At 35.0% G+C, this 12,535-nt stretch overlaps 1 protein-coding gene across 1 annotated transcript in view; it reads right to left on the bottom strand.

Annotated features, from left to right (window-relative positions):
• LAMA2 (laminin subunit alpha 2) overlaps positions 1-12,535 on the bottom strand; it is a 601,080-nt gene that overhangs the window by 30,595 nt on the left and 557,950 nt on the right. Inside the window, 4 exon segments of the mRNA XM_025382237.1 lie at positions 2,910-3,086; positions 5,531-5,651; positions 8,937-8,948; positions 10,987-11,125. Coding sequence (XP_025238022.1) covers positions 2,910-3,086; positions 5,531-5,651; positions 8,937-8,948; positions 10,987-11,125 — 449 coding nt within the window.

Genomic DNA, 12,535 nt, shown 5'->3' with positions numbered 1-12,535 from the left:
GCAAATGTTCAACTTTAGAAGACAGTGCCAAACTGTTTTCCAAAGTTGCTTTAGAAATTTACGTTTTCTACCAGCAGTGATCAAAGGCACTCTTTGATTCACATCTTTCCAATACTGTTCTTTCTAATACTATAGCAACCAGTATGTTTTGATATCCTATTATAAACTGCAATGAGCTTTTCCCCTTTTGGGGACAAGGACTGTATTCCTTGTAGATTATACATACTGTACATTTCCAGACCGAGGCTTGTGTTTTGTGTTGTTTGATGACCAAAGAGTTTAATTTTAATGCAGTTCCACTTATAATCTTGTTTTGTTCGATTAAGTCTTCTTTTCCTGAAGGTCAAAAGTTATCCTGGTATATTTTCTTCTAAGAATTTTAAAGATTTTTGTCCTTCCATATTTAAGACTTTAATTTATTGTGAACTTATTTTTTGGTTTGATATGAAAAAGAAATTTAGTTTCATTTTTTCCATATGAATAACTAATTACCCTGAAGACATTCACTGAACAGTTCAATGTTTTTTTTAATGAAATGCAATGCCACTTATTGTCAAGTGTTGTTTCCATCTGTGCTTGTGTATTTTCAGCGTTCTCAATTCTTTCCTGTTTGCACAGTTATACATGAATTAACATGATAGTTCCACCATACAAAACTCTACCTTTCAATGTGCTGCTATCTGGTGGAACAGCCCCAACTACATTATCCTTCTCTTCTAGGAATTTCATCCTTGATATAAATTTTAGAATAAGCTGTCATGATTCACAGAAAAATAAGGTGATATTTTATTATAATTGAATCTACATATCATTTTGGGGAGAAATGACATATTTTTAATATTGAGTCTTTACTATCTTCATTAACATGTTGACTATACCAATTTATTGACTATAATCCTTGAGAACTACTTTGATATCATTCAATGAAATTTTATAATTTTCTCCATACGGGCTTTGTGCCTATTTTGTTATGATGATTCTTAAATTATATATTTGTTCTTATTCTTGTTCTTGTGCTATATTTACTTGTTCTTTTCTTACTATGCTAAGATCAGTGCAGTTAAAATAGTCGTTCGTTTCTTGGGCTTGATTTTATAGCAAATGTTTATAATGTCTTTTTTTTTTAATCAGGAATACTTGTTATAGTTTTTTTTAATAGATGGCTAAGGAAGTTCCTTCCTCTTAGTTTACTTAAGTATTTTTTTAAAATCATGAATGACTGTTAAATTTTACCACGTTTTACTATCTATTGACAAGATTATATGATATTTCGATTTTCTTTCTTTTTTTTTTTTTTTAAAGTCGGAGTCTCGCATTGTCGCACAGGCTGGAGTGCAATGGAGCAATCTCGGCTCACTGCAACCTAGGCCTCCCAGGTTCAAGCAATTCTCCTGCCTCAGCCTCCCAAGTAGCTGGGATTACAGGCAACTGCCACCATGCCCAGCTAATTTTTTTTTGTATTCTTAGTAGAGACAGGGTTTCACTATGTTGGCCAGGCTGGTCTCAAAATCCTGACCTTGTGATCCACCCATCTCGGCCTCCCAAAGTGCTGGGATTACAGGTGTGAGCCACTGTGCCTGGATGATTTTCAGATTTTCTAATATTAAACCACTTCTGCATTCCTGAAATAATCCAAGTTACTCGTGGTTATACATCTTTGGGTTCTATTTGCGAATATTTTGTGTGAGCTTTGTATTGTTTAGAAAAATAAATAAGATTTGTTACATGATATGATCACTAAATGTCACATGCTGAAATTGATTTTTAAAACACATAATCACAAATAACGTGATCTGGTTTACAACGGTATGTGCATACTTAAGGACATATTTATAAGGTATTCTGTTCTTTTGGTCATGGCAGATAAAATAATTCCTATGAACCCTTTCACTGAGAAAAACTAGGTTAAATGCAAAATTACATTTTAAAAAATGTGATTGAAGGTATTAAAGAATACCAAGGCAATAAGAGGTATGATGCTTAAATCTGGGCATTGGAGGGATTACTTTTAACAGAATCAAATGGACAGGGGATATAAATACTAAAGTTTATGTCCTTGCAAAATTGATACTCTTTTTAAAAAAATGTTTTGAGACAGTCTCACTCTGTCATCCAGGCTACAGTGTGGTGGCGTGAATAGCTGAATAGCAATCCTGAATAGCTGGGACCACAGTCGTACGCCACCATGCCCAGTTAATTTTTAAACATTTTTGTAGAGATAGGGTCTTATCATGTTGCCCAGCCTAGTTTCAAACTCCTGGGCTCAAGCGATCCTCCTGCTTCGGCCTCCCAAAGTGCTGGGATTACAGACATGGGCCTCTACACCTGGCCGGTTGATATTCTTTAGGCTTTAACATCCTTGAATGCTATTGGGCTACAATTGTCCCTGTCTGTGTTGGTTGTGTTCTTCTTGCTTTCTCCCAGATCCATTTTCTGCCCTTCTTTGTGTCCAGAGAGGATGGGATGAGTCAGGCCCAACAGACTATCACTTCAGCTAGTGCAACTGGGAAACTGATCTTAGAGGAATTTAAATTTAAGGGACCGTAGGTAAATATCTACAGATTTTGTAAGGAGTTGGACTTGGAGACAGTAGAAATTAAGATAATGTGAATATGTTTTAAGTTGTCCTCTTTACATATGCATGTGTTAAACGCATAGGAAATATAGGTGCAGATATGAGTGTGAGTTTGCACCTGCAATTGATCAACAGGAATATCCTAGAGAAGACAATTGTCCTGGGGAGATGATGCGAGTGAAATAGGAGGCCAGCATGGAAAAATGGAATGTTCAGTCCTTGCTAGCCAAGACAAGAGCAGAAATAAATGATGCAAAACTAGAAATATAAAAGCAAGTTAACTGTTTTATATAAACATTAGGGAAAATGCATTATCAGCTAGGTGTGAAGGTACCTGTCCAGTCTGCCTTCGTTTTCTCCTAGGTGGTGCTGGTGTCCCTCCACTTCCCAGAAGAATGATGCCAGACTCATTCTTGGTGCTGAAGGACAGGTTGATTTCTGTTCCTACATCAATTGGCACAGGGGAGAGCTCCACAAAACCAGGCTTAGGAAAGCTAACTGTGTAAACATTCTGTGAGTAAAGGAAAAGAAGAGTACACACCATTAGAAATAAAAATTTAAATAAATTCTCCATCTCACTCACCCTCCTCGATGCACTTAATGTGATTATGAAATAGATCATAGTTTTAGAAAGCAGGAAAACCCACAGTTAATGGAAAGCTTAAGAGCAGTTGAAGAAATATTATTTCTAGTTATATGATAACTTCAAATCTTCTAAGCAGTTTGTGTTAAAATCAGAATTATAGCATCTACTTTTATTCCAGAACTTTTGATTTTAAATATAGAAGATTATCACTGTTAGATAACTTTTGTTTTTGTTTGTTTAAACCAAAGATTTAAGCCAAACTGACACACAAGCGGTTACATGTCTATCAATCTCCCTAAGTTTCCCTTGAAAACACTATAATTAATATCTCTTGAATAAACTCTATCACTTAATTGTTTATGTTTTACAGATGGGTAAGACCATTATCTATGTCTGCATTTTTCCCCAGTGATAAGACCAAACCTTAAAAATAAATAAACCAAACACCACATAGTCTAGTTTTTTCTTAAAATTAAAGTAGTACCATTGTCCTTGCTGAGTATAAAATTAAAACAGTTACATTTCAAGTAGAAATGTAAATAAGGTGCAAAAGGGAGAAAATCAGCTCCCCATCTCAGTCTCCTCAAAGCTGTGCAGAAGCATAGAGCTTTCTATAATTCATTCATTCACTCTTTCATAACCTTGCCCTCTTCCTCTCTCCTCCTCCCTACACTTCAAATGAATCTTGATAGACACGTTCATTCCTAATGTCTTTTTTTTCTTACATATGTGGAGGATATCACTCTCTCAGTAAATGTAGATCATCACTTTTAATGGCAAGAGGACTTTCCAATGTATGAATTTGCTAGTATTTATTTAAGCAAGCCCATGTAGTTAGGAATTTAAAGTGCTTAAAATATTCATTTTTAAAGTCCTAGATTTTGTAGGAGTAAAAGCAAAGAATCCTTTAATGTAGGCTATTTTCCTCCCACAGTGTTTCAAGACCAGTTAAATGACACAAGAGCTGGTAAAATGCATAATCTGTTTTCTATTCCAATTTTCAAATCATGGAGTTTTAGATAGTTCAGATAAAACTACTGTGCAGACTTTTCAATATTTATCCACATCAAATTTCTGCCTCATATTTTAGTTGCAAAATAATTCCTGGTTGCTGAAAAATGCCTTTACGGAATCGTAATTTCCACGTGCAGTGGCTATTCATTTTCTGGACAGTTTCCATCCTCATGTATATATCTTTTGAATGTGAATGAGAGTTAGGCTTTGAAGATTAAAATTCTCAGTAAAACTTCCTTTAAGAAGCCAATATGGGTCCTTACAGTTTTAGTTCTTAATGTATTTTCCCTTTTCTTATTCCCAGACTTCTCAGAGTGGGTGTCTATGGCCAATTCCAAATTGGGGCCTGTAGCTGTGAACAATGAAGATCTTGAAAGTTCTGTTCCAGTCTTTAAACCTCAACATTCAAGTGGTGGACTTACTTTTTTCTTTACCCACATTTTCCCTTCATTTCCCTTATTCTATTGGAGTGGTTTAAGATAATTTTAATTAGAAGAGGCAGCCAAAATGAGTAATTGTATTACAGTAGGATAATTAAAAATGTATGAGAATGACATATTTAACAATTTCATTTTAAAAACAAGCTCATCATTATTGAGTTTCTATAAAATTCTTGCTAATATTTGCTGTTGACCATTGACTCTTGCTTATCGATATTTTAAGAGAGTAGAGCTACGGCCGGGGTCTTTCTCACATATGGGTCAGTGTCAACTGAACAAACAGTGCCAAATAGTTAAATGAAAATGGGGAATGCTAGGATGCTTTAGCATCAAAGAAGAGTTACTGAGGATACCAGCTAACAAAGGACTTTGCAGGCATGTCAAACACAAGTCTTTGCAGAGTTGGTTGCCACAGGTCCCAGTCTACGTTATTTCAAAGACAAGGGGGCTAGACTTCAAGGTTGTAGACAACAGACTATGCACTAATGGTTATGGTGTAAATTACTGCTTGCTACTTGTGTAAACTCGAATGGTTCCAGAAAAAAATGTAAGGTTGCTAATAAAGCTATATGCAACACATAAAAGTAAAATAAATTTAAAATGAATGACAAAAATGAGGAAAAGGGAAAAGTAGTGTTGGAAAAAAAGAGAAAAACAGAAAAGAGATTAGTATTACTGATATGTGCCATGAAGAGCTACACATTTGGAAAATTGGATCAAAATTCTGGGACTTCATAATCCCATTTTTTATCATGGTAATTTATAGAATGCTTTAATCTTGCTTTATCGTTTAAGAGTAGGATCAGTAGAAATGTAAAATATATTAACAAAAGACTGATTCTTGTAGGAGCAGCCACACTAAGTAAGTGAAATCTGATATAAATGTGTTTAGAGAACCGTCAAAAACAGACCAACCTCCAGGGAACATCCTTTGGTAACACCAACATAATCGGGACTACTGAGTATATTGTACGGCGTTCTTGAAATTTCAATATCTTTGAGGCAGCCGGAATATTTCTTCAGATTTACTTCTGGCCTATTGAATAGTCAAATGGAAAGCAAAAGCAATATCATTAGGGTGATGGCAGCGTAGTCTCTGACTACTGGAAGGAAGCCTTATGGAGCAGACACATGCAGGCACATGTCTATCAAACTGTGCACACGTGTACCCAGCAAACTCTGGTTCCCATTATCTATTGGTTGGTGGTTGGTCTAACTGGATGTGAATGTTATCCTGCAGAAGGAGTCTTTTTGTAGTCCTTCTTCTCCCCTTTAACAATAATCTCACCCACAGCATTTAAACATGAGGTACAGGAATTAACTGACTTCTTATTAATGCTTTATATGTGTAATGAAATAAGTTTTTTTTTTTTTTCCACCAAAGAGAAGATAATTGTGTAGGCAGCATAAACAAACTATATAACAAAAAGTTTTTAAAAACCTTGCTCAAAAGTTAGGAAAAAATCTGAAAATGTTTATCTTGAAAAAGAATTTTTTTTTATTTGAGGCTTTTTCTTGAGAGATAGCTGAAAAATAAGATAATATTACATATCTCTTTAAGGCTTTTAAGTAAAACAAAGTCTAAGAAACATTCTTTTGGATTACATAGTTTAAAAACAGATGTTTAAAAATTAGGTTTACTGGCTGGGTGTAGTGGCTCATGCCTGTAATCCCTGCATTTTGGGAGGCCAAAGAGGGAGGAGCGCTTGAGGTTACAAGTTCAAGACCAGCCTGAGGTAACATAGTGAGACCCTGTCTTTGCCCTCCCCTCCAATAAAAGTAGCTGGACATGTTGATGTGTGCTTGGAGTCCCAGCTACTTGCAGATGCTGAGGAGGGAGGATCTTTTGAGCCCAGGAGGCTGAGGCTGCAGTGACTTAACGATCATGCCACTGCACTCCAGCCTGGGCTACAGAGTGAGATCCCTATCTCGAAATAAAAATATGTGTGTTTTTTTTTTTTTTTTTTTTAACAGATGAGTTTAGTTTACAGATTGACCCCAAAGTCTGTATTCTATATGAGAACAATAACAAAATAAAGCAACCAAATGCAAAAACCCATACATTTTATTTTTTCAATAAATTTGAAAAACGATTTTTATACTCAATCTACACTTGAGTGTTTACTTTTGCATACGACTTCACAAAATGGGGCAAGTGTGTCAGCAGATTAGAAAATGAAGTCCTTGTCCTTGAGTCCAGATGTTGCAAGTGATCTGAGTTCTCCAAGACTCAGTGTTCTTATATGTGAAATAGGCACGATAATAATAATCATAGTATCTACATGATCAAGTTGCAAAAGTTTAATAAATTAAGGAACAGCATTGCACACAGTAAGTGCTCAACAAACAAAGGCTATCAGAATGTCAGTGATGATGATACTTCTTTAATTATAACAGTGCTGTTCCACAGAACTTTCTGTGATGATGGATATTGTCTGTTCTGCACTGTTCAAATCAGTAGTTACTAGCCACACGTGGCTATTGGGACTTGAAATGTAGCTTGTCTCAATGAGAAACTGAATATTTATTGTTATTTAATTTGATTTAATTTACAATTAAATAGCTACTGTGACTTGTGGCTACTATTTTGAATAGTGAAACTATAGAGAAGTGAAAAAGATAATTCTTTATGTGGTGTTAATCAGCGTCGGTAAAAACTGTCCAGTCGGCATCAATACATTGTAGTTGATAGGGTGATGATTAATTCTCTCCTCATTGTCCCATGATGCCAAGTTCCTTTTTTTATCTTAATGAAAAACACATGGCATGAGGAAAAACAAGTGGAAAAACAAATCAGACCTTGGCAGTGTATATCAGGTGATTTATTTCATGTCTGTTTCCACCCCCCAACTCCTTTCTGGAACTACTTTATTTTCATTGATAATTTTTCCTTGTTCTCAAGGTTTTCTTTTCATTCAGTCAGTTGGTTGTTATAAAGAACATGTCCAACTGTAGGGCGAGAATTTCGCTTATATTTTTCTTGCATAATGCAAAGAGAATGGTGAATTTCATTAACAGTGTTCACTTGCTTCCATATTTTCCTTATGGAAAGACTGAATTATCACCATTTTTTTCAGAGGTCTTGTTAATAAAGTAAATCACCCCTATAAGTTATATAGTTCATTGTTTCATGGAAACACAAAGAACCATTCCAAAATACGATTTAGCAACCTCAATATTAGGACAATTACAGGGGATAAATAGTCACATAAGGTGACCGGACTCAATGGTAACCACGGGTCTCTGTTTCTTGAGGGTCACCACTCAAAGGCAAAATTACAAACCTACACAGTGCCATCCCAGAGTTTTATTAACATATATTTCCATGAAAACCAGCCTTCACTTTTTAGCTATCTCAGCAAACATAGCACAGGTGGTCTTACAACTGAATCATGATAAAACGCATGGTTTATTTTCCCCTACTTTCATTTCTGTATATTCTATTCCTTTTATTAAAAATCTAGACTTGGTTTTAAAATTTTCTTGGATCAGTTTGGCTTTATTATCTTCTTTGCAGAAATCTGGCACAGCTGGGCTCTGAAATGCCAAAACACCAGGCTTTAGCTCTAGCCCGAGGATACCAGCCCTGCACATCTTCGAGGTTTGGTCAGCCATTTATGGAGGCCCATTGCTCACAGCTTTTATGCTAAGGCTAGTAAGAATTAAAATGCTCCTGAGAAGCTAGAACTATCTCACACTTCTTTACTATTAACGCAAATACTTATTTTAAATATAGTATTTCCAGAGATTCTTTCATCTGGCACCATAGCTAGTTTTAAATAAACATGTCAATACATAAACAGCTTGGACAAGAGGTGCAGAGGCTGTGTAAATGTTTGCATATCTGCAGGCCTGCAAAAAGCAAGAAGACAGTGGTAAGCATGTGAGAGCACAGTTTGATTCTTCAGCAGACAGCATGGCACTAGGGAGGCTGGGGCCCGGGGTTCAACCCAAGAGTCCACTTTCCTGTGTTCCCCAGAACTAGACTGTGTACCAGAAATTGACCAGCTGCCTTTTGAGTGTGTGCTACTGGTTACCAGGGGCACTCTGCCCAGATGTTTGAACAAGTGAGCAGAGCAAATCTCATCACTGCTGGTGAGACAACTCAAATTGCAGCCCAACTGATGGTGGGTAAGCAGCAGAATGTTGGCCAGCAAGGGGCAGCAGGAGAACTCTCACAGAGCGCATGGCTTGCTCATGAAACATACTATGAACAAAGCTGTACTGGTGTTGCTCTGCTTCTGCACGGCTGCTTTATCTAAGAAGCCACATTTACCCAACCCATGCACTCGAAGAAGGCATGCATAAATTTAAATTTTACCTTGCTTTCATACTAGGTAACGGGAAAGAGGGAAAAAAAAAAAAACAAAAATAAAAACAATTTACTTATAATTACATTTTCATTTAGTAAAACAATAAACTTAAATCATAAATCTTTAAAAAGATCATTTCACAGGGATCTACAAAGGAAAGAAATGCAAAAGCTCCAACAGAACTAAAAATAGACATATGCCCTTGACGGCAGTGAAATTAGAATCAAAATATGACCATAGCGCACACCATCAACTTGGAAAATTTTTACTTTGAAATATGAATTTAAAGTACTTGTTCTTATCAGTCTAATAAATGGGAAATGTACAATGTCAGTATTCTGTAGTGTTCATGAATGGCTTATAAATATTTTCTCTCAAAGAGCTTGAGCTTAACAATGCATGTAAAAATAATTTGTTTACCACATCTTTTGCACTTTGTCATATTGAGAACCTGTCTGCAGGCAAAATAGCAGGTAACTATGAATGTTTGGTTCCTTTATCTATCACAAACATCTCTCTAACAGCTGTTTTGAAATAATGTACCACACTATGGAAATACTATACTGTAATTATGCAATGCTGTACCATGAAAGTAAAAACATTTTAGTGATAAAGATTCATTTAACAGATTCAGATTTATAAGATTTTATAGAATTTGACAGGCACGCCTTTATAGATAATTCCTAAAAATTATTTTATGATCACTAAAATCATTACTAGAATAAACGAAGCTAGATTTGAATAACCTTAGTTTGGCTGTATTTAATTCACTCAATAATATAGAGTTAATGATCTTGTAAAGCAAATCTTAGACCTGAACAACCACTGGATTCCTAGTATTTAGTATGGAGCCTGTCACATAGTAGATACTCAACAAACTTTTGGTGAATGACTGTCCAGTAAATGAATTTCTAGGTAATAACTGTGGTACTATTCAAATTTGATTTGTAATGTTTTTCTGACTTGACACTTTAAATTTATTTTTCTAACACAAATACATTACAATGAATGCAGAGCCAATTTATTTGCACCATGAAGCTCATCAGATAATTAGACAGTTGCTTCGTCTATGAGTTTAGATTTGGGGAGAAGAAATTTCAGCCTGCACACTAGCTGTCATAGAGAGTGAACCTTCACTGCTCATTTGGGAAATATGAAAATAACTGACCATCACACTTTTCAGTTATTCCAGGATTTTTCCAATCATAATCTGTCTTTTTGGAGTAGAAAACCTAGACAGAACTTTTATACCCTTTAAAAACTACCAAACTAATTAAACAAAACAAAAAAATTAAAAACATGGTAGTCTGTAATAAACTCTTATGGTTTAACCAAGTCAATTAATCCCATTCTAATTAGAGTTTAATTAACATTTATGGAGCACCAAGTACCATCCTTATACACTATCTTATGTTTTATAATGAGCAGTAAATTAACTACATAGCACGTGAGTATTTTCTGACATTTTTTAGTTACTTTATTTTTTGAACTAACTAAATTCGGAAGCAAATGTGTCTCCCCATACTGCTAGCTAAAAAGCATATGTGAAATTAAAAAAAAATGTTGGCATGGGCATGAGAACAACTAATATAGTTCTTGTATTAGGCTTATGGGAAAGCTCCAATATGCCATTATGATGCTAATGCTTAGCAATAAAATAGGTTATACTCATAGCATCCTGGAACACTGACTAATTTTCAGAACACTAAGCAATGTCAGAGTGCCATTATCTCCAGTGAATGTACAAGAAGAACAGCAATTACAAGATCCACATTCAACTCTGGCTTCTACCTTTAATTACTTTCATAATTCTTTTCAGCAGGTGCATATAAAGGAAACAGTGACTCCAATCCATCTCTTCAACAGAGATGTCAAATTAGTCGTTTGGTTTCTAAATCCTGGTGTTGTTCTAACATGCAACATGATGTTTTTGATTAGGCCTTTCTGCAACCAAGGGTTATATGACATTCCTATTGTAATTAAGCTTCAGAACTCTAGTGAGCAAAGTGGTCATTTAATTAAAACTTAATCCTTAGCTTTACCTATAAACTAAATTACCTCAAGTTTCTCAACGTTGGCAGGCCACCAAAATATATTTTGTCATCTGCTTTCAAGTCAAGACCAAAGTTGTTTCCAGAAGATGAAGTTGCTATGTTCTCCTCCTGATTAGTATCTATATCTACAATTGATATATTGGCTATAAAGGAGATAGAAAATTTAACATTTTATTTGAGCAATATCAACCACATCTATATCATCATTAATACTTCAAGACAAATTTGGTTTAATTCAAGAATTAACATTGACTTTCTCAAGCACTTGCACTATATTTAGCAATTTAATAATTACAGAAACATCAATAAAATACATTATTAAACTATCCCCCAAAGAGCATGAAAATAATAGCTTGAACACCAATGAAGGCAAACCAATGAAGATAAAAGAGATAAAAATAAATGGACATCAAAGATCCATTTGATGTAGTTTTCCATAATCTAGATAAGCAGTTAGTAAATAAAGCAAGATTAAAAAATGCTAAATAACAAAGATATCTAATTAGGAATCAGATAATTAATTAGAAGCATGTCTAATTTATGGCTCTTTAAGTTTCACTATCCACAGAAACTACTGGGATTTAGACTCATCTGCAAAGTGTTACTGTGGTAAAATATGGTTGTACATGCAAGTGGAAGGGGATGTTGTACACAGAAGTTGTGGGCTCCAGATCCACTATAAATTACATTTTAGACTGGGATGCTAAGTGTTGTGACAGAGGTATAGTCGTCATGCCTTCTTGCTTTTCTTTTGGGTCTCTCAAGGTACTTTTAATGTGATGAAGATAAGAATTCAGAAATAGATAGAAAAAAGGAAAGACGAGGAACTTCTCTGTTCAAACTACATTGTTTAGAAAGCAGACAGTAACTCCTTATCTCATTGATCCCCCTCACTACCGCTCCCTTCTTAGGGGTCAAGCTAGGTTTCTTCTGAATTACATGCTTTTCTACCACAGTTCCTTAGATCCAGCCTTTAACTACTTCATATGCATCCTTGATGCATATTGACATCAGTTCCTTAAGATGACAGATTTGACCTCTAAACCTTTGTCTGATGTAGGATCCGAATTAGCAAGGGTTTGAAAATGGGCATTTGAACCAATGGGTTATAAGGAAATTTCTAAATGTTTATTTTTTAGGATGCTGGTTTCTTGGATGTTCCTGGCTCAAATAAATATGACAAATACTGGGTTATACAAAGTTAAACATTTATCTTCTTAATTTTATGAGTGCCCAGATCTTTCGGCATGCTAATATGCAATGTAATGCTCCTAGAGAAGGACATAGAGTGAAAAGTATTTCCCAAATTTTTTTGACCATGAAATATTATTTTCACTCAACCCATCATCTTTCAGAATCAATGTTCTTTGGAAAACACAGAGAAACATCGAATTCCAAAATTCCCTTGAATTTTATAGCTCTATCATTTCAAAAAGATCTATCTTCAGTAAAATCAAACACAATTGCCTTATTAAAAGAGGACCAAAATCAAATACACAAACCAATGAACACTTCAAACCAGACTTAAAAGCGAACAAGAAAAATACCTAAAA

This window comes from Theropithecus gelada, chromosome 4 (genome assembly GCF_003255815.1).
Source record: "Theropithecus gelada isolate Dixy chromosome 4, Tgel_1.0, whole genome shotgun sequence".
Classification (NCBI taxonomy): Eukaryota; Metazoa; Chordata; class Mammalia; order Primates; family Cercopithecidae; genus Theropithecus; species Theropithecus gelada.
Note: the sequence above shows the minus strand (reverse complement) of the source record. Positions and strands in the feature narration are given on the sequence as shown.